The sequence below is a fragment of the Petaurus breviceps genome, unplaced genomic scaffold (assembly GCF_028583685.1).
Source record: "Petaurus breviceps papuanus isolate PSGF00001 unplaced genomic scaffold, PetGlider_PUasm1.0 77, whole genome shotgun sequence".
Lineage (NCBI taxonomy): Eukaryota > Metazoa > Chordata > Mammalia > Diprotodontia > Petauridae > Petaurus > Petaurus breviceps.
The window spans coordinates 5,205,991-5,228,625 of record NW_027186492.1 but is presented as its reverse complement, the minus strand read 5'-3'; the positions used below and the strand labels follow the sequence as shown (position 1 = coordinate 5,228,625).

Below are 22,635 nucleotides of genomic sequence, written 5' to 3'. Positions count from 1 at the left end.
AGAATTACAGAATTTGGCAACAGATTAGATTTAAGGGGTAAGAGAAAGGGAAGAGTCAAAGATGACTGTGAGCCAGGTTGCTAGGTTGGGTCTGATCAAAATAGAATAGTGGGGAAAGGGAGTCAGTTTTCGGCAGAAGATAAATTGGGCTTTCTATATATTGACTTCTTTACAAAAAGCAAATGCAGTCTACATATATTATGTCCCTGCTATGTGCTGAGCATTGTGTTAGGTGTTGGGGGAAAGCTGGAGTTGAGATAAGGTATATAAAGTCTGGTTGGGGGGATAATATGCCAACACATATAGCTATAATACATGATAATGACTTTAGAGATTTAAAAACAAAATGTTATGTGAGGTCTTAACAGCAAGGTTGTCATCAACTGGGGATCAGAGGTTTGAAGGAAATGGAGTTTGATTTGAGTTTAAGGAAAAATGGGAGTTCATTCAGGGAATAGGAGGTGGGAGGGCATTTCAGGCACAGGACTCAGCCTGTACAAAAGCCCAGAGGCTTATGAGCATGTCTTCAGGAGGGTTGTTGGATAGAATGCATGGAGGAGAGACCAGGTCAATGGTGGTGTTAGAGACAAAAATGGTGAAGTAAGAAGATAGAACAAGGTATTATGGACTGGGGAAAGATGAGTTTGCTTATATTTGAAGGGCTTGTGGAGGTTTCCAGGTGGAGATATCCTATAGTCAGCTCAAAGTATAGGGCTGGAGCTCAGAAGGAAGGTTGGACCCTAAAATACAGATGTGGGAATCAGCTGCATAGAAATGGCAGTAGAAGTGGAAGTTCTGAGCCTGATCAAGATTGCTGAGAGGGAGGGTAGAGGAAGCACTTACCAAGCACCCACAGTAAGTGACTGGGAAGAGGATGAGGAGCCATTGAAGGAAGTGGAAGAGTGCTTAGATAGACAGGAGGAAAACCGGGAGAGTGTCCTCTCTGTCTCTCTCCCTGTCTCTCCATTTCTCTCTCTCTGTCTGTGCCTCTCTCTTTCTCTCTTTGAGGAATTTCCATGTTCCATTGGAAGTAGAGTACTGGAGTATGGTCTGGGTCAAAGGTGTGGATTTGAAAACCATTAACAAAGAGGTAGTAACTGAAGACCTTTTAGTGGGTGAACTGACCAGTACAGGGAGTATGAAAGAAAAAAGCAGAAGACCAAAGACATCCTTAGGGAAGATTCTGCAGTTGAGTGGAAAGAGAAACCAACCAAGAGGCAAGGATGGTCAGAATCTAGTTAAGTCTCATGTTTATTGAGAGGCCAGGTGGTATGAATAGAGTGCGGGCCTTGGAGACAGGAAGGCCTGTTCTAATCCTGTCTCAGACACTTACTAGCTGTGACCTTCGAGTTACTTTCTGGGCCTCCATTTCCTTATCTGTTCAGTGATGGAGTTGGACTTGATTACCTTCCAAGATCTCATCCAGTTTTAAAACTGTGATCCTATAGAAGGAGCTTGGAGGATAGGAATGAAAAAAAAAAGGGCCATTGGATTTGGCAAGAAGGAAGTCAAGTAAAACTTCATTTGAATGATGAAGATAGAATTCAGATTGCAATGTGGAGACTGAGATTCTTAAAAACATTTCAATATTTGTTCAGTGAAAGGAAGGAGAGATACTGATGACAGCATATAGAAGAATCAAGGGAGCTATGTTTTTGGAGTTGAGAGATGAAGCATGTTTCAAGGTCTAGGGCAAGAGCCTGTGGGGGAAAGGAAGCATGGAGAGTTGTGGTAACAGCATCCTGGAGGAGGAGGAGGGCGGGGATGGGATCTTGGCTAGAGAGTGAGATGTTAGTCTTAGGAGGACAGAAACTTCTTCCTCTGAGACTAGAGGAAAAGATGAGAGAATAACTGTATTTCATCTGTTGAGATGAAAACGGAAAGGAATTTGTGCTGGAACCCAAATCAGTGGGTTTCTCAGTTCCATTTTCTTGATCTCCTGGGCACAGTGTCCTTCCTGGACACAAGGAAACTTAAATATTAGGCTCATTACTAAGTTTATTTTTCGTTACTATTCTATTACCCAGGAAATTTCCTTGTCTGATTGTTTTTTTTTAATTGTTTTTAAAATGAGACCAAAAACACTGAGCCCTGTTTTTGCTTTCTTCCTGTTAGGAAATGAAAGATGATTCTGACAGTGAGAAGCGACAGCAGATCCATCATATTAAGAACCTGTTTGCTTTTAACCTCTTCTGTCAGAAACGTTTCGATGAGTCCATGCAAGTCTTTGCAAAACTTGGCACAGGTGAGGAGTGGATGTGGGCTAGAATCAGGATGGTGGGAGAGTAGGATTTGGCCCCTGTGGTAAGGATAAGGAAACTTTCCAGGAACTGATCCTGTTACCTAGCAAGATCCTGTAGATGGCAGTATTTCTTTATTTACAGTTTAGACTCATATTATCTGACCAGATATTGTTGATTCCAGCAGCAACCATGAATTCAGCTGTCATCTTGATGCAAATGATTCTCAGATTAATTTGTCCTGAATTCAAGTCTTACATTCCCCTGCCTGTTGGACATTTTGAACTGAGTGTTTTATAGATGTCTTGAAATCAACTTTTCCAAAACATCCCCTCTTCCTAACTTCCCTATTACTGTGGAGGGTACTGTCATCTTCCACATCACACAGACCTGCAACCTAGGTGAGACCTTTGACTCCTCATTCTTTTTCAGTCCCTTCCCCATCCAGTTATTTGCCACATCCTGTTATCTCTACCTTCATAACCTCACTTTTATACGCTCCCTTCTTCCCTCCATCACCCTAGTCCAGACCCTCATCACCTCTTGCCTGGACTCTTCCAATATCCTGCTGGTTGACCTCCCTGCCTTAAATCTTTTCCCATTCCAGTCATTTACCCAATTGTCAAATTGATCCTAAAGCAGAGATCTGGCCATGTCACTTCCACCCCTCCCTCACCCCAATTTAGGCATTTCCAGTAGCTCCCTGTTTCCTCCAAGACCAAATAGAAAATGCTCTGGATGGCTTTTAAAGTCTTCCCATAATATGTTCCCTTCCTGCCTTTCCAGTCTTCTTGTCTCTCACACTCTTCAATCTTGGTTCCTCCCCCACCCCCACTTACTTTTGAATCCCATGACACTGGCCTCCTTAACTTTCCTTGCACAAGACATTTCATCTCCAGATTCCAGGCATTTTCACTTGATGTCTTCTATGCCTGGAACAAACACCCTTCTTATCTTCACTTCTTGACTTTCTTTAAGTCACTGCTAAAATCCTGCCTTCTACAAGGTCTTTTCCATTCTCCCTTAGTGCTACTGCCTTCTCTCTGCTTATTATCTCTAATTTAGCCCATATGCATCTTGTTTGTATGTATATCTTCTTTGTATGTTCTCTCCCCTTTGGACTGTAAATTTGTTGAGAGCAGGGACTTTTTTTGCCATTTGTTGAATCCCCCATGTTTTGCACAATGCCTGGCCCATAGGCGTTTGCTAAAGGGTCACTTATGGTCTGTGTCCTATTTCCATAGTATGGTACAGGCCCACATGATAACAGCTGTGTAGGCTGTTACTCAACAGGGTTCTAGTATTCTTCCCCCTGCAGCAGAAAGAGAGCTGAATTTGGAGTCGGAATGCCTGGAAGTGAATCCTGGCCAGCCCTCTCATTTGCTAGTTGTGTTCACCAGAAAGAGCCCATTAAGCCTTTTTTCCCTCAGGTTCTTCATGTGTAAAATGAAGGGATTAGGCTAAATGACCTCTCAAGTCTCTTCTAGCTCTAAAACTAGGATGATGATTTATAGGGTCTTATAACATAGAACTAGAAGGTTGGAGTGTTTTTATGCTCAATTCTGATTAATCGGTATAGATTAGGCCTGACTGTGTATGCTTTCTTCGATGCTGTCTTTTCTTGCCTTCTGTCTGCAGTAGCAGGTAGTGAAAGACAACCTGTGTAGCAGAGCCGACATTGGCCTTCATCTTGGGGGATACCTGGCTTTGAGGCCTGGCTCTGACACTTAGTAACTGTGCGACTGGGGAAGGCCCTTAAGTTCTCTCTACCTAAATTTTTTCATCTATAAAATGAGGGTGATAATACCAGCATGTGGTTGTTATGACAGAAGTGCTTCACAAACCTTAAAGTGCTATGTAAAAGCGAGTAATTGTTATTATTAATCCCACTCAAACCAATGATAAGGTATGAGAAAGGGAAAAAAGTGAATCATACTTATTCTTTCAATCTCCCTGTGACTGACTTTAGACCTGGTCTTCTGCTTCCAGTTTGATTTTTCTTTTTTCTCTAATTAAAGGGGCCATCCCTTGACTCACTTCTTAAAGAGGCCTATTCACTGAATAGGTGCTCCCTCACTCAAAGTGTGAACCTGAAAAAAACTTAGCCAAAAAGGGGCCAGGGTCTCCCATTGCACCCTGGGCCATCTCCAGTCATCCTGATGAACGTCTGGCCACTGGACCCAAATGGCTCTGGAGGAGAAAGTGAGGCTGGTGGCCTTGCATAGCCCTCCCTCACTCAAAGCAACTGCAGGTCTTGTCATCATCTCCCTGATGTCATGGTCCTCTTAGAAAACGAAGGATAGACACACCAATATTCCTTTTCTTCCTCCCCTTAGCTTCTGTTCCATATCCCCTCAGCTAGAGCTCTCTGGCTGGATTCACCATTGCCCTGTGTAAAGTGCAGTAACTGACTGAGCAGTCTCCACTGGGACATTTGTTTGCTGGTCCAGTGAACTTTAAATTCTTTAGGAAAGAAAAGGAATAAACACTTATATAGCACCTACTATGTGCCAGGCACTGTGCTTGGTGGTTTACAAATATTAATAAATTTCATTTGATCCTCAAGACAACCTTGTAGGTTATTATCCTTGTTTTACAGTTGAGGAAACGGAGGAAAATAGAGACAAAATGACTCGCCCAGGATTACATAGCTAGTCATTGTTTGGGGTCAGATTTGACTTCAGGCCCAGTGCTTTATCCACTGTACCACCTAGTTCGGAAGATATTGGACTAAGGAGTTGAAATGGCATTAGCTACCTGGCCATTGGCTATCCCACCTTTTTTTTCTTTAGACCAAAGGTGCTTAAGTCCTCAACTCTAAAACGTGAAAAGAATGGGTGTCCTAAGTGTAAACACTTAAATAATTCAAAGGTCGTAATTTTATCAGTAGCGATACTCCCTTCATTCATACAGATTGCAATTCCTCTGTAATTTAGTAGGTATTCTTAAAGAATTGTGGTCAAAATATTAAGTACCTTGCAGCCAATATGAGATTGAAAATCTTTGGACTTAGCTAGGCTGATTCTTGGACAGCAGAAATATTATCTGTTACTAGGTGTGTATTCAAAGATTTCCAGGCTTAGTAGGACCTGCCAGAACTTACACTTCATTGGAATAACCTTTGAGATCCTGAAGGAGAAGTGTAAAATGACAGGTTAGTTATTTTGCACATTATCTTTCTGATAGACATGGTAGCTGTATACTCATCATTGTACTACATAAAATGTAGGAGTTAGGAGATCTAGGTTGCAATGAACTCTACTAATCACTGCTGAAAAACTTGGAGGAATTACTATTTTTTGACAAATGTGGGTGGGAATGAGTAATGTCATCTGGATCCAGGAGCCAAGCGTGTACATAATTTTCTGTTCCTTTCTTCTCATTTACAGTGAAAATATTAGGGAAAAGAGGAAATTTTATAAATAGCATAATACCTTATTCTCACTGGATCAGACCTTTTTTAATTTAAAATTTTTATTTGGCATATTTATTTTTATATTTCCTTTATTTGTGAATATATTCCTCCCTCTTTGCCTACTTAGTGAGTCCTTCATTACAATAAAAAGGGGGGAAGGGAAGGCAGTTCACCAGAACTAACCAGCCCATTAGCCATGTCCAACAGTGTATGCACTGTACCACACTCATGGTTCCCTACTTTGGCAAAGGAGGGAAGGAAGTACATATTTGTATCTTTGGAGACAAAGTTTGTCAGAGCACTTTTTTTGGTGGGTAGAAATCAGGTGGCATTGTTGAGGTTTTTGGGTTTAGGGGTAATGGAGACTCCAAAACACTGACACTATGGGTCTTACTGAATGAATTCGATTCAAACCTTCTCTCAGCCAAAGTAAAACCCCATCAGCCACAATCGGTAGACTCTTAAGGAGCCTGAGCATTTGTGACAAGCTGGTCAGAAAAATCTGACACAGACTGAGTCTGAACTAGATTGAGTCTGAGCCTCTTCATGGAGGCAAGATGGATCTTAAATACACAGAAAGACAGTGGGAGGGATCTGGGGGTGGTCTAGAGGAGGGATTTGGGGAAGGTCTAGAGGAGGAATCTAAGGAGGATCTTGAAGGGACTGAGGTCAGACTCCAGGAACCCAGAGAATGTAATTTTGATGGGATCTAGGGTGGGAAACTGCAGAGGTAATAGACAATGGAGGGGTAGGCTAGTTTAGGGGTAACAGATATTTTGATAGGATCTAGGAGGAGGCAATCTGGAGGTAACAGGCAATGGAGGTATAGGCTAGGTTAAGGGTTATAGATTTGGGAATAGTGATAATGGAAGGCTTATGGCCTCAGGTAAATGCCAGATCCAGTGGGAAGATTCAAGGGGGTTCTCAGATTCTATACCCCATCGGCATTAGACTGTTTATAAATAATATCCTGCAGCACTGAGGACTCGAGAATGCTAAGGAGGATACAGATCTCTTAATTCCTTTTGTGGTCTTCAGGTCACTGTAGGTTCTTGTTGCTAAGATGTCAAGTTAAAAATTTGTGTCCATTGTGAGAAACGATGAGAAACTTCCAAAAGAATCGGCTCAGGTTGATGTGGAGCTGGGTAGTAGTGGGACACTAGATTTAGTCATTGAACTCCTCTTTGTGATAGAGTGAAGATGCTTTGGGATAACTGGGTATGGAAGAAGAGTCCTAAGCTTTGTGAAGCCTATTAATAATAGCTTTAGAATCTTGAAAAAGTAGTTGTGGAATGCTGTTTATTAAATCTAATACCACATTGATATTCCTTGTAAGGAATAGGGGAATAATCTTGTCATTGTTACATCAAGTGCTAATGGCATACTAGGGGAACATAGAGAAAAGATTATCCTTTTAGGCCCAGACAACTCACAAGCCCCAAGGTAAATTAGACAGAGGTGTGTGTGTGTGTGTGTGTGTGTGTGAGAGGTATGTGTGTGTGTGTGTCTATGCTGTGACACACCTTTGGTTGCTCTGTCCTTCACTCTGGCTCTCATTGATTAGGCAAGAGTAGGTCCCACATGGTCTTATTGTCTCAGAATGAATGTAAATAGCAATAGTTTCTGTTTTGTCCAGAAGTCCTATGGATCTTCCCCTCCCAGATTTTTTTTTTTAAAAGAGGCCATTCTTTGCCTAATTTCCTTTTTTTAAAAAATTAATTAATTAATTAATTAATTTTAGTTTTCAACATTTACTTTTATCAGATTTTGAGTTCCACATTTTCTCCCCTTCCCAAGACAGCATGCAAGCTGATATAGGCTATACATGTATGATCATATAAAACATATTTCCACATTAGTCATGTTGTTTAAGAAGAGTAAGAACAAAAGGAAAAAACCATGAGAAAGAAAAAACATAAAACCACAAAAAGAAAGAGAAAATGATAAGCTCCCATCTGCGTTCAGACTCCATAGTTTTTTTCTCTGGATGTGGATAGTGTTTTCCATCATGAGTCTTTTGCCTCATTTCTTATTAAGCCTTAATTGCTGAATGGTCATTGCCTCAATCAGACTGAAACTTGTTAAAGACTTTAGCTTGAAAAGGCTAAGGTCCCCTCAGTGTATCCAGGGCCATCTCTGGTCATTCTGATCTGTATCTGGCTACTGGACCTGTTGAAGTTTAGGGGTGCTGGGAACCCTGAAATTCAAGGGCAAAAGGTACAGATTCTGCCTTGAAAGAATTTAATTCAAACTGTCTTTCAGTCAGAGACAAGGCTAATTAAAACATTGGTTGGGGTGGACAAAATTTTAAGAATCTGCACATTTGAAACTTTTGTATTTACAAGCTGGCCAGATTCTTAAGGAATATGCCTAATTGTTAGACAAGACTGACTCCTTTTTATAGTGAAAAAAATTTGTGGGAAGATTTGGATGGGATCCAGGAGTGGACAGTTGGCTGGGGTGACCTGAAGGCAACAGAGAAGGGGTCTAGATGGGATTAAGGGTAGAAAAGTCTGGGGGTTGGTTCAGAGGTAACCAACAATGAAGGTTGGACTTGAGAGGTAAAAGAATTGAAGGTTGTGCTAGATCTGGGGTAACCAAGAATGAAGAGTTATGAAGGGTTGGGTGTGGGGCCATAATGAAAGGAGAGTTGAAAGTATTACTGGGATGTACTGCTGCCTCAGGTGAACACCAGGGATCTGGGCCTTGTGGGAAAGTCCAGAGCCTTTTAGGGGTCCATCATTAGCACCCCATCAGACCCAGATGGCTTCAGAGGAGAAAGTAAAACTGGTGACTTTGCACAGCCCTCCCTCATTTAAACCCAGTTCACTTGTATGTTATGGCATCACTTGCATGTTATGGCATCACTTGCATGTTGTGGCATCACTTGCATGATGTCATGGTCCTCTTTGAGAAAGAAGGACAGACAACAACCTGTGGTTTCCAGCATCTGTGGCTTTCCTTAAAAGGAAGTATGGTATAGAGGAAAGAGCAATGAGATTCAGAAGGATCTGGGTTCAAGGCCTAACTCTTAACTCTTAGTAGCTGTGTGACTATGAGTAGTTCACTTAATTGCAGCTTCGTTAACTCATTTGTAAGATGGGGATAACAATAGTTGCTCTGCCAACATTACAGGTTATTGTGAGAAAAGCACATTGGGAAGCATGAAGGTACTTTATAAATCTAGGTGGTTATTTGTAGGAATGTTGCCTTTATAAAAACTGTCAGTAGTCCAACTTGAGTGGAACAATCTTTGTAGTAGATCTCTGGGCATTTGACATCATTGAGGGTATTGAGGAGAATTGATTTCCTGCTTTTCAAAGGGAGTGTTAGGCCTGAAGTCTGGCTTTGCCTCATAGTTCCATAGTGTCTTGGCATTATTGGATAGTTGCTGCACAAGCAATACTGACATGGAACCCATAAGAGGAATAAAAGATGTCTGTGCTGCATTTGGGATAGTAGAGCAGGGAAAAATCCCTTTCCCATATCTTGGAGTTCCCTAGGGGGATCCCGAATATAAATGTAGGTCATTGGATATAAGGGCCCTGGAGCTAGTTAGTGCAATGCTACCTCCAAAATTGCCCATCACTTTACTAGCTGTGTGACCCTGGCCAAGTCACTTAACATCTTTGAGCCTCAGTTTCCTCATCTGTAAACCTAGGATAATAATAGCACCTACCTCAGAGGATAGTCATGCAAAACAAATCAGATAGTATATGTGATTTGTTCTGCAAAGCTTAAAGAACTGTATACATGTGATCTAATGTAACTCATTTTATTATGGTTATTATTTCCTCTTGGAAAATTCCATGGTCTAATCAGTAATCATCTATGTTAAATATTAGCTCAGGCTTAAGCAATGTTTGGTTTTGAAAATGTGGACCAGAACAGGGTAGTATGTAATTACTATGATTTTATATATTCCTTACTGGCTTATCCATGAATAAGTTGTTTTCCCTGGTAAACTATAAACTCCTTGAAAGCAGACACTGCTTGATTTTTGTCTTTACATCCCCGTGACTTGCAGATAGTGGGACTTAATAAAGCTTGTTGTGGAAGGAAATTTTTATGAAAGTGGAAAGCCCAGCAAAGTCAAGAAAACTATTGAAAGTTAATATATGAACTCCTCCCGACACCATCTTCCTTTCATCCCTTCTCTCAACCCCCAACAGTATGAAGAAAGCCAAAGAGACTCTCAGAGTGCTTTGCCTCTGGTGAAATAATTTATCCCATGGACAGCCCAGTAGTAAACATTCTTATATCTTTCTATTCTTCCAGTTAATACTCTTCCTTATGTACAGTCCTTTCCTTCCCCTTTGTATATTTTATGTGTTGAAATTGAATTGTACCTAATATATGGTTTAGTACCTCATATACTGAAGCTTATTAATTATTAAAATTTTGTTACCTCCTACACACATCTCTCTGATTGAGATTTAAGATTATGACAGTAATTACTTGATTGCCAGGGTTGCTGGGATTCATTATTATTTAGCAGAATATAAGAACAAAGTAAGACTGCTCTGTCTCTTGTTTATTCATAAATTGTTTGCTATCCATAAGTCTGAGAGGTAATATGTTCCATGTTCTTCAAATTTTCTTTTAATATCTCTCTTTATATCTAGGTCATGTATCCATTTTGACCATATCTTGGTAAATGGTGTATGATATTGATTGGTCTATGCCCAGTTTCTACCAGACTGCTTTCCAGTTTTCCCAACAGTTTTTACTGAATAATGAATTCTTATCCCCAAAACTTAAGTCTTTAGACTTGTTGATACAAGGTTACTATGTTTACTTGCTCTAAATTGTATGTCGACTCTGTTCCACTGATCTACCTTTCTATTTCTTAGCCAGTACCAGATAGTTTTGATAATTACTGCCTTATTATGTAGTTTAAGATCTGGTACTGCTAAACCTCTTTGCTTTACATTTTTTTTCATTAGTTCCCTTAATATTCTTGATCTTTTATTTTTCCAAATGAATTTTATTATTACTTTTTTCTAATTCACTAACTTTTTTTGGTAATTTAATTCGGATGGCATTGAATATATAAATTAGTTTAGGTAAAATTGGTCATGTTTATTATATTGGCCCTGCCTACCCACAAACAATTATTAACAAGACTGTTCTGTCATGTCAGAGTACCATTTTAGACAAGCTGGTAACCCCAAGGCCCTTGGGTTGGTGCTGTGTCAAGAATGTTGTATTGAGGAGTGGCTAGGTGGCGCAGTGAATAGAGCACCGGCCCTGGAGTCAGGAGGACCTGAGTTCAAATACAGCCTCAGACACTTAACACAAAACTAGCCATGTGACCTTGGGCAAGTCACTTAACCCCAATTGCTCTACCTTCCCACATCCAAAAAGAAAAAAGAAAAATCTAAAAAAAAAAAGAATGTTGTATTAGGAGTAGGTAACCTGAGTTTGAGTCTCAACTCAGCTGTGGTGCTGGGCGGGTTACCTTTTTTTTTTTTCTAGACTCACTTTCTACATCTATAAAATGAGGAGGTTGGATTAGATAGCCTCTGAAGTCCTTTTCCTCTGTAAAGCTGATCCTGTAAGATAAGGCCTAAGGTTAAACACTGTCATAGGATCTGGGTGGCTGAAGACTTGATTTCTTACTTTGAAATTTGCAAGTCTAATAATGTGATTTTTAAATGAGATCAGTCAGTAGAATGACCTTGGTTCTATCCATGATCTAATTGAATAGAGATTATCTGCCATCTCTGCCGTTATTGTTCATGTTATAGCATGGAGTAGCTGAAGCTTTTCATTCATTTTAGCTGAAGGACTATTTACAGGTTGGTGAATGTGCCCTCTTTACCCAGTCTCTTTATGGTTATTCGTTGTTTTTGGCTGAGTAACCAGACAGACACACATTATGCTGACTGCAAAGTTGTGGGTCCTGATGGTTCGGGATAAGGCTTTGAAGTTGCCAAAAAAGAATTGCTTGACTTTTGTCTTTCATTCAACTGGATGAGATAATCCTGGGCAAGGAAAAAGAAGTCTAGACCCCTTCCCATAGAAGTCATGTTTGTCTTCCATGTAGATCCTACCCATGTGATGGGTTTGTATCCTGATCTGCTGCCCACTGAGTATAGGAAGCAGCTGCAGTATCCCAACCCATTGCCAGTGCTCTCTGGGGCTGAGCTAGAGAAGGCTCATTTGGCTCTAATTGACTACCTGACTCAGGTAAGTAGGGGCAGGGGATGCTTCCTGAGAATTCTGTCTAGTGCTGATTTCAATGATGGCTAAGTCTGCAGCAGAGATGTCACAGAGGCCTCGGATGACCCATTGCTTTCCTGGTCTATTTCTTCATAAGCCCTTTTGCCTGAGAATTTCAGTTGTGAACAAGAGTGAAAGCTGACCCCTCCTATGTATGATTTTCAGCCTACATCATAGTAGTCTGTGTCTACCCTTGGAGAGTAGGTAGGTAAGTGTAATTTCTAAAGGAATTTAAAAGTACCATTTTACCCCAAGTATCCACATCTCAGTACCTGCTATCTCAGATTTTTGCTTATTCCAAGAGGCCCTGCTCAAAAGTGTATTAATGCCTCTGAGGATAACTATGTTTCTTTTACAAAATTTCCACAAGCCTCAGTTTCTATGCTTTTTTTCTTTTTAGAGTCACCACTTGGAGGCATTTATAGAACATTTGCTATGCTGGCTATTCTCTAACCCTGCTTCTGGGGAAATGGGTATAAGGGCAGGTCTACCTCTGCAGTGTACATTAGACACACTGTTGGCATTAGGTTGTTGTGCCCATTCTGGGAGCTAAAGGCTGGGGTGCTGCCTGAGCAGTGGCTGACATGCAATCTGAAAGGAGACCCCCCGCCCCCCCCGCGCCCCCACCCCTCACCCTCCCCCCCGCCCCAGTTAGCCTCCCCATGTGCTCTGCCTGGCATAAGCTCCAAGAGAAGGGGCCTTTCTGCCTCTAGACATAAAGAGAAAACTGTAGTCTGTCAATTTCAGGACTGATTGTTCCATGTACTAGCATTAGAATTGGGTGTATTGCTGGAGAAAGTGCTTTTCTACACAAGCCTCCAGTTTAAGGATCTAAGGCACTTTGAGAGTCTTCTCCCTAGCTGCACATGCAGAGTCATCTTCCCAGCTCCAGTGGGATTAGCTGGATCCACTGGGATCCCCCCAATTCCAGTGGGATATAGCTGGGTTGCACCAAGTTTCCTAGCAGAAATTTCATCAGTGGCAACTTGGTAATCATTGATATTGAATTCTCAGAGTCTCGTAATAAGGTAGAAATGTGGTTAGCTCCTTAGGGGGTCCCACAGATGTGGATATACTCTTGCACCCAGTGCAGACCACAAGCCCTCTAAACCCTTTTGGTTTTGTGAGGTTCTTATCCATATCTTTTTGTAAATCTTTTAGAAAGAATCCGTCTCTGGAGGTGGTCTTGTGCTTTTACTATCTCAGAGGCACGAGTGTATTAGAGACATTGGAGTATAGTGACTGAAGAGATGGCCTTGGAGTTAAGAAAATGTGGACTCATGTCCTGCTTCAGACACATTATGGCGGTGACCCCAGGCATGTCACTTTGTAACCTCCTCTTTGCCCCAGGACCCCAACTTTCTAAGATTTGAACAAATCTTCAGCTTGGCATAAAAACATGCTTCCAATTTAGGGATCTAAGGTACATGCAAAGTCATTTCCCCAGTTCCAGTGGGATGTAGCTAGATTTAGTGGGATCTTCCCATTTCCAGTGGCATGTAGCTGGGTTGCACCAAGTTGTCTCTGGAGGAAATTATTAACCTGGGCCCCATTTGTCTTCTGGGTAGCAGGGTTTGTACCCTCATGTGCTGTCTACACTCTAAGTTTCAGAGGAGGTGATGGGCTGCCTTGGCTGAGGTTTCCTTAGCTGGCATTCCTTGCATCTATGAGGTCACCAGTTCAGTCTACACTCCCCTACCCCCCAGCCTCTCTATAGGGCTCAGGTTCTCTCTTCTCTCTTGTTTCTCACCATGTGACCAGCCCCCACAGTCGTGCATGTGCTTCATGGTATATTCTGTACCATCTGTCAGGCACAAGTCATCATTGGTCATTGGCTCCATTCAGTTTCTTCCCTCCATGCATCTCTCCATCGCCCTTTGGGTTACTGATGGTTTGAATTATTCTGGGATTGTGAACTTCATGGTGTTAGAAGGGATTTGGGTGACAGCAAAACAATTTTTTTTTGTAGGTCTGAGAAGTCAGTGTGGTGGTTTCCCCTGCCGGCCAAGGGGTAGGATTGGTGGATATTTGATCCTGGTTTTCAGTGCCTCATTTGTTGCCTTTTTAGAAAAGAAACCAGCTGGTGAAGAAGCTCAATGACTCTGACCATCAGTCGAGTACCTCTCCCCTCATGGAAGGCACCCCCACGATCAAGTCCAAGAAGAAGCTCCTGCAGATCATAGACACCACCCTGCTTAAGTGCTATCTCCAGGTGAGGGGTGGCTCCCCAAGCTGGCAGGGAGGCCATCTGGCACCTGGTGCTGATGAGGCAGAGACATCCTGGGCAGAGAAGTGGAACAATTGTCCCAGTGTTTGTCATGCTTCTGATGATCCAGGAGTTTGGTGGATAAGACAGGCTTTCTATCTCTGACCCTAAAGAAAACTTTTATTTTTTCAGTTCTAGCAAAGCATCAGGTAGGGAAGAAAGTAGCTCATGAAGAACACATTTTTCCCCCCCTGGAAGTTAAAACTAGAAGGGTTAGTAAAATGAAGAAAAAAGCATCAAGTGTTTACTGTTTGAAAAACACTGTCTCTCCTTTGGGGTGTCTTACTGCCTCAGTGAAGCTGGCTTATGGCCCTATGAGGGGACAGCTGGTGGAAATGGCTGGCCCCTTCTCAGTAGCGATCGTTTCCTTGAATGATGGCTTTAGGAGCTAGGGTGGAAATAGGGCCAGTGGTCTGGAGTATGTTGCTGTTCCTGGGGCTCAAGTTTTTCAGCGGCAGTTGGCCAGTGGTTGGTATCATTTGTGGCAAGGATGGCTGGGTCCTTATAAACAAAGGTTGCTCCCCTGAATGATGACAGTGGAAGCTGGGCTGGAAGGAGGGCTGTGGTCTGGGAGACAGTGCTGTACCAAAGGCTCTTGGGCTCACCTGCCTGTCAACAGCAGTTGGTCAGTGGTTAGTGTTGGTTGTGGCAAGAATGGTGGGTCCATCCTTCCCTAAGTGGTGCCTGTGGGGGCCAGGCCAGAAGTAAGACCGGTGGTCTGGTTGTGGGGGCCACTATTATTCTCAGGGCTTGTGGGCTTAGGGTCCTGGGCTTTTTTTCCATTATGGTTAGAGGGAAGGTGGTAGCAGTGACTTGTCTGGGACATACCACCTCCTTTCCCTTCCTCAGGGCATCTTGCTGTTTCAACTATTTGCTTGCCTTGATAAGACAACATTTGGCTTTTACACCCTAAGGCTGATGTTTTCTGGATGTTAAGCTGTGTCACAAGCTTTTATCTGTTTGTGCAGTACTCCAGTACAGGCCCAGTACTGCGTGGGCCTAGGGAGTGGGGAAGATCCTCAGAGAGAAAATCGTATTCTAAATTGCACTCCTTCTGTAGACAAATGTGGCCCTGGTGGCTCCATTGCTGCGTCTGGAGAACAATCATTGCCACATTGAAGAAAGTGAGCACGTGTTGAAGAAGGCTCATAAGTACAGTGAGCTGATCATCCTTTACGAGAAGAAGGGGCTTCATGAGAAAGGTGATGCCAACAGATTCTCAGTATTTGTCTGCCAGGGCCTCTCAGGGCACCATGGGCTAAATGGTTATGGGGGCAATAAGTAGCCTAGTTTCTGAGGAGTGGGACTGGCTTATAACAACACTTTGGGGGTTTCTAACAAGCTTTGCAGGTGCTGGTGGACCAGTCTAAGAAAGCCAACTCCCCCCTGAAAGGCCATGAGAGGACAGTGCAGTATCTTCAGCATCTGGGTAAGTATCACCTTCAGGGCAGCGATATTCAAGAGAGGAACAAGGGGTCGTCTTGTTGAAAGGTACCTCATTTTAGTCAGGCTTTGACTCTTGGCAGTGTTGTTTCTCTGCTCTGGGAGCACTTGACTTGTGGCCTCTGGCGGGACGGTGCTGGTGTTTGCTCCCTTGTGGGACGCGGAGCTGGGGCACCAGGCGTATGCAGGGAGTTGGTATTAGGGTTACTTTCTTTTTAGCTTTCAGACCAAGGTATAGCTAGCATTTGAGATGTCTGGGCCATGATGCCCCAGCTTCTTGTGAGGTTTTGTGTTTCTTATTTTAGGCACAGAGAACTTGCATTTGGTGTTCTCCTACTCAATCTGGGTGCTGAGAGACTTCCCAGAAGATGGGCTGAAAGTAAGTCTCCTGAATTCCATCCCATTTTATCTGAACTCTCTTGTCATGTTCTATTCCTGTAACAGAACTGTCACCACCACCTATGCTTAATTATATTTTATATTTTGTAGGTACTTATATGTATACATTTATATGTTTACTAGCAAAAGAGTATGAGCTCCTTGAGGGTAGGGACTGTTTCTGTCGCTGCATCCACAGCACAAGGCACAGTGCCTGACATGTAATAAGTCTTTAGTAAATGCTTGTTGGTTAGTTGGTTGTTTGATTGACATGGGAGTCATAAAAGGGTCATGGTCTTCTGTTAAACATTGGGTAAGGGGAAAAGTTTGTGACACTCCTTCTTAAAACTTAGTCATATTTCTTGAGGTCATCTCTAGCAGAAAGCTGTGTTCTTTGTTTGCCTTGTAGGAAGTCTTTGAGTTTTAAATTAAGAGAGATGGTTATCAAAAGTGGGTTTTTTTTTTACTATGTAACTTATGCTTTGTGTGGATTAGATTACAATTCTCAAATTATGCTTATTTTTTGTTTTTTAATCATCAATTTTTTGTAGTTTTTTTTTCCAATTACATGTAAAAATAGTTTTCAGCATTCACTTTTATAAGATTTTGAGTTCCAAATGTTTTTCTCCCCCTCTTCTCCCCTCCCCAAGATAGCATGCAATCTGATATAGGCTATACATGTACAATCCTATTAGACATATTTCCACATTCATCATGTTGTGAAGGAAGAGTCAGAACAAAAGGGAAAAAACAATAAGAATTGTATTTCCTTCCGTCCTATTTCTTCCTCCCTCCTGTTTATTCTACTCTCTTTCTCCTTTCACCCTGTTCCTCCTCAAAAGTCTTTTGCTTCTGACTACACCCTCCCGCAGTCTGTGCTCCCTTCTATCACTCCCTTCCCCACCTTCTCTTAATCCCCTTCCCCTCCTACTTTCCTGTAGGGTAAGATAGATTTCTATACCCAGTTGCATGTGTATATTATTCCCTCTTTGAGCCAGTTCTGATGAGAGTAAGGTTCACTCTCCTCCTCATCTCCCCCCTCTTCCCTTTTACTGTAAAAGCTTTTTCTAGCCTCTTTTATGTGAGATAATGGTGGAGTTAATTTTAAATTCCTGTGTTCCAGTGACAGATGATTCTTTTGGAACTCCACTTGGTATTGTGGTAGGTCCCCAGGGGTTTAGCTTGTTGTATAGAGCAGTTAAGGACAATAGCACACATGGAATAGTGGAAAGAAAGATCAAGGCTGACTGGGAGTCAAGATTTGGGGTTCAGCTCCTGGTTCTGTTACACCAGCTGTGTGACACTGGGTAACCAACTCTTTGGGGCTCAGTTTTCTCCATTGTAAAAATGAGGGGTTGAGGTTGCTGACTTCTAAGCTGCAGGCAGGCTCTCCTCCCGCCTACATCCTACCTTCTGTGATTCCTCTGCCTGCCTAGACGCTTGGCAGCTTCCTGAGCTCTTGGCTTGGGGTGCCCAACAGTGGTTCTGCTGATAGAAACACATTTGTTCTGACAGATATTTACTGAAGATCTCCCTGAGGTGGAGGCTCTACCACGGGACCGTGTGCTGAGCTTCTTAATAGAAAACTTTAAGGGCCTGGCTATTCCCTATTTGGTAAGATGCTGTTTTTTTCTGGTCCATTTAATAAAGTTCACCACTAAGCCATCCTAGAACGTAGGTGTTCAGGTCATGGGGCTTGTGAGTTAGGCATCTGTGTCCTTTAAGAATGGGTAGATACCTGAAAGAGAATTGGGGAACTCAGAGTGAGGACTGAGGCAAGTTACTTTTGGACATGGCCAATGAGGGAATTTGTTTTGCTTGATGGTGTATCTTTATAGCAGGGGCTTTGTTTTTCTTGCTTTATCAGTGTTTGGGAGTGAATTGTTGGAAGGGGAAGGGGGAGAAAAGGTAGATCTTTGTAAAAATAAATTGAATTTAAAAAAGAATGGGTAGAATCATAAAATGAGAAGTTACTTCAGTATCCTTTGAAAGAGACACTTTGGCAAAACCATATTTGGTGTCCAGAGTTAGGTGTTTTGGCTGCATCTTCATACATATTTGGCTGCATCTTCATACATTTATGGCAAGCCCTGATTGGTGAAAGAGAAAGAGTGAATGGAAATTCCAGAGCTACATTGGTCCAGCTGGATTTAGTAATGATCATAGGAGAACCAAATTGATTTTAAGTATCTAAAAGAAAATACCTTGGATAGGATGGTATTAACTGTGGTTGGGATTGGTTGGGATTATGGACAGGTTGGGATTAACTGGGTGAATTGATGGGTTAAAATTTAAAAAGACTGGTTATCAGGAAAATCATTTCTGAAACTCGAAGGAATTAACTGTGAAAGTTATAAAAGAGCTGCTACTTAGATTTGTATAGCTTGATTTAGCTTTACAAGGGGCAAGACTTTGCAGGGGTGTCTGAGTTAAATTATCTGTATGTGGTAGGTAGAGTGCCAGGTCTGGAGTCAGGAAGATTTATCTTCCTGAGTTCAAATCCAGCGTCAGACACTTACTAACTGTGTGATCCTGGGAAAGTCACTTAATCCTCAATTTCCTCATCTCTAAAATGAACCAGAGAAGGAGTGGCAAACCTCTCCAGTATCTTTGCCAAGAAAACCGCAAATTGAACTCACAAAGAGTTGGACATATCTGAAATAGAAGATAGAGGCCAAACCTGTTTTTCATCCTAGGAACACATCATCCATACCTGGGAAGAGACAGGTTCTGAGTTTCACAACTGCCTTATCCAACTGTACTGTGAGAAGGTCCAAGGACTAATGAAAGAATATCTCAGTTCCTTCCCTACAGGTACAGATCATCTTAAAAACCTAGCTGTCCCTTGGGCTTGAAGAGAGCATAGAACTTGTCAATATGGAACATGGGGAGATGGCATACAACATAAAACCTTACACTTGAGTTTTGCAAGAGAAAATCTTTGTGTAGGAAGAAAACTTTTAGAGGAGTCAGTGTGCCTAAGTTAACCAGTGCTGGAAGTCAGGGTTAGGAACTGCAGGTTGGCCTAGATAAATTGCCCCCTGTCTCTGAGAGCCACCCCCACCTCTAGAGCAAGCCTGCATATGACTGCCGTGTTGGGAAGAAGCCAGTCTTGCTGCTAGGCCTTTCACCTGGTAAGCAAGACATGCTGCTGTCTTGTATTTCCATGATACATACAGACTAGTATTTAAGTAGTTCATTCTGAGTGTGATGTTCTTTTTATTCCTCTGGATTATGACATTGCCCCTTGTGCATCATCCCTTGCACTGAGCCTGTTTTCTCATAGATAAAACTCCAGTCCCTGCTGGCGATGAAGAGGGGGAGCTGGGAGAATACCGACGGAAGCTCCTCATGTTCCTGGAGATCTCTAGCTGCTATGATCCGAGTCAGCTCATCTGTGACTTCCCTTTTGATGGTGAGTATCTAACTGGAAGCCATAACCGACTGCAGTTTTCAGGAAGGTACAAATTTGTATTTGTATAGGGCCTTATGCTTTACAGAGCTTCTGTTGTTTTATGTTGATCCTCATAACAACCCTTTGAGGAAGCTTTTCTTGTGTAATCAGTATCATTAACCCCACATTGCATAACTGTTTAAATAATAATTAATTAATTAAGTAGTAGTCTCATCTAATTCATTTAGTCAGCAAATGTGTATTCAAGCCTAGCTCATTTAGCTACCATCCTACCATACCATCCTGCCTCTCTCTTCTTTCTGACATGAGCTCCCTTTTCTTTTCGGTTATGTGCCTCAGATCCCCTAAACACTATCCTTCATTCTCTCTTCCTTTGCCATAATGTCTTAGGGAGAAAAGAAAAGAGGGGGTCCTTGCCAAGACAAACCCTTTTATAGTGCTTGTGCCCTTTGATCCCATTCTCTCCTATCTCCTCTGGGAGTTTATCTCTCTGTTTGTGCCCTCTTTCTTTCTAATCTTCAACCTCTCTTTATCCACTGGCACTTTCTCTGCTGCCTACAAATATGCCCAGATTGTCCCTCCCCTCATTCTTTCTTTTTTTTTTTTTTTTGCTGTACTACATGACCTCTTCATTCAGCAGTGAACATTCAACAATTGTATTAAGTTCCTACCATGGGTGAGGCACTGTGCAAAATGTTAGAGACAAAAGGATAAGAAGCAAATACTCCCTGCTATCCCATATCTACCCAACAAGGGCTGATCCAGGACTTTGCATAACTGCAAAGAAGACAAAATATATTTTGGCAGTGTCTTATTGCCTTTTCTATTTTTTTTTTTGTTTCAATGTGCATATTTTTAAAATTTTCCCTATTTTATTTTAAAAAATCTTTCAAATGCTTTATTAACTTCTGATTTACATCATTCATTTCCGCCAGATTTTGAGTTACAAATTTTCTCCCCGTTTTTCCCCTACCCACCGCCCCAAAATAGCAGTCCCACAGGATATCCTCTCCTCCAATCTGCTCTCTCCTATATTTTCTCCCATACCCCTTTTGACTTTTCCAGTGGATCTCTATGCCCCAGTGCCTGTATATAAAATAGTATTAATAATAGTATATATGTTTGAATATTTGATTTTAAAACTTTGAATTCCAGATTCATTCCCTTCCTCCCTTGTCACCCACCCTTACTGGAAAGATAAGCAATTCAGTATACGTTGTACATGTGTGGCCAATGCACAACAATAACATAGTAGATATATTGTAAAAGACTGACTATATTTCCCTCCCTCCTATCCCACCTCTTACTTGTTCTATTCTCTACTTTGATCCCATCTCTTTTCAAAAGTGGGTGCTTCCAACTTCCCTCCCCCCCAGCCTGCCTTCCCTTCCATCATCCCCTTCCCCCCCCTACTCTCCTGGAGGGTGAGATACCCTATTCAGTGTGTATTTCATTCCCTCCTCAAGCCAAATTCAGTGGGAATAAGGTTGACCCATTCCCTTTTGCCTTCCTATTCTTCCCCTCCATTGTAACCATTTTCCCTTGCCTCTTCTATATGAGATAGTTTACCCCATTCTGTCTCTCCCTATCTCCTCTCATTATATTCCTCTCTCACCTCTTAATTTCACCTTTTAAGTATCATCCCTTCCTGTTAAATTGGTCCTGTGCCCTCTATCTATGTATACCTGTAAACATATATACACATTCACATATTTATTCATATGCCCATATACCCTCATATAATATATTTCTCACATAATATTTCTATTCCCTTCAACTACTGAGAAAAGTTTCATAAGTTACAATTATTGTTTTTCCATGTAGGAATGTTAATAGTTCAACTTTGATAAGTTCCTTATGATTTCTTTTCCCTGTTTACCCTCTCATGCTTCTCTTGCTTCTTGTATCTGAATGTCAGATTTTCTATTCAACTCTGGTTTTTTCAGCAAGAATGCTTGAAAGTCCTCTATTCCACTGAATGACCATATTTTCCCCTGAAACATGATACTCAGTTTTTCTGGGTAGGTGACTCTTGGTTTTAATCCCAGCTCCTTTGCCCTCTGGAATATCATATTCCAAGCCCTTTGATCCCTCAGTGTAGAAGCTGCCAGATCCTGGGTTATCCTGATTGTGTTTCCACAATATTAAAATTGTTTCTTCCTGGCTGCTTGTACTACTCTCTCCTTAATCTGGGAATTCAGGAACCTGGCTATAATATTTGTAGGAGTTTTCTTTTTGGCATCATTTTCAGGAGGTAATTGGTGGATTCTTTCAACCACTATTTTGCCCTCTGGTTCTAAAACATCAGGGCAGTTTTCTTTGAGAACTTCCTGGAGGATGGTTTCTAGGTTCTTACTTTGATCATGGCTTTCAGGTAGTCCGATAATTTTTAAATGTTCTCTTCTGGATCTATTTTCCAGGTCAGTGGTTTTTCCCATGAGATATTTCACATTGCCTTCTTTTGCATTCTCTTCTTTCATTTGTTTGGATCTGTTTAACAGCATCTTGATTTCTCATAAAGTCATTAGCTTCCATTTGCTCCAATCTAATTCTGAAGCAATGATTCTCCTCATTGAGCTTTTGAGATTCTTTTTCCATCTGGCAAATTCGGCTTTTTAAGGCATTCTTCTCCTCATTGCCTTTTTGACCCTCTTTTGCCATTTGAGTTAGTCTGTTTTTTAAGGTGTTATTTTCCTCAGTCAGGCTGTTGACTCTCATTTTGTAATTTTCTTACATTGTTCTCATTTCTCTTCCCAGTTTTTCCTCCACTTCTCTTATCTGCTTCTTAAGGTCCTCTATGGCCTGTAACCAGCTCGTATTTTCCTTTGAAGCTTTTGGTGCAGGAGTTCTGACTTCACTGTCTTCCTCCTGTTCCATGCTTTGATCCTTTTTGTCCCCAAAATAGGAGTCTAATGTTGGAATCTTCTGTCTGCTTTGTTTCCTTTGCCTGGTCATGTTATTCCTCAGTCACTTGACCCCTGGGCTTTTTGCCACAGTAGGACTCTGCCACCAGACAGGGGAGCTTTTGTCCCAAAAGCTGGGGTTTTCTCAGCTGCCGGAGGTATTAGATGGTGCCCTCTCTGAGGTCTCCACATGCTCTGGCAAGCTGGATACACACCCCAGGACCTCCACCCTAGACTGCAAGCCAGATCCAAGCAGGTTAAAGGAAGAGCAATTACCCCTCAGACTGGTGCTTGTTCCCCCTACACTCTGCAGGCCAGGAGCTGAAGCTGCCACATGGGGCTGGCTGGCT

General features: G+C 41.9%; 1 protein-coding gene across 3 annotated transcripts in view; it reads left to right on the top strand.

Moving 5' to 3' along the window:
• VPS39 (VPS39 subunit of HOPS complex) overlaps window positions 1-22,635 on the top strand; it is a 56,167-nt gene that overhangs the window by 23,716 nt on the left and 9,816 nt on the right. For all 3 annotated transcript variants that reach the window (XR_011172000.1, XM_069105823.1, XM_069105824.1), the window contains 9 exons: window positions 2,116-2,245; window positions 11,705-11,847; window positions 13,949-14,092; window positions 15,207-15,348; window positions 15,489-15,575; window positions 15,895-15,968; window positions 17,483-17,581; window positions 18,664-18,781; window positions 19,254-19,382. Coding sequence is in view for 2 of the 3 variants with exons in the window: in XM_069105823.1 (XP_068961924.1) it covers window positions 2,116-2,245; window positions 11,705-11,847; window positions 13,949-14,092; window positions 15,207-15,348; window positions 15,489-15,575; window positions 15,895-15,968; window positions 17,483-17,581; window positions 18,664-18,781; window positions 19,254-19,382 (1,066 nt within the window). In the remaining variant the exon portion in view is untranslated. The remainder of the gene's footprint in view (window positions 1-2,115; window positions 2,246-11,704; window positions 11,848-13,948; window positions 14,093-15,206; window positions 15,349-15,488; window positions 15,576-15,894; window positions 15,969-17,482; window positions 17,582-18,663; window positions 18,782-19,253; window positions 19,383-22,635) is intronic.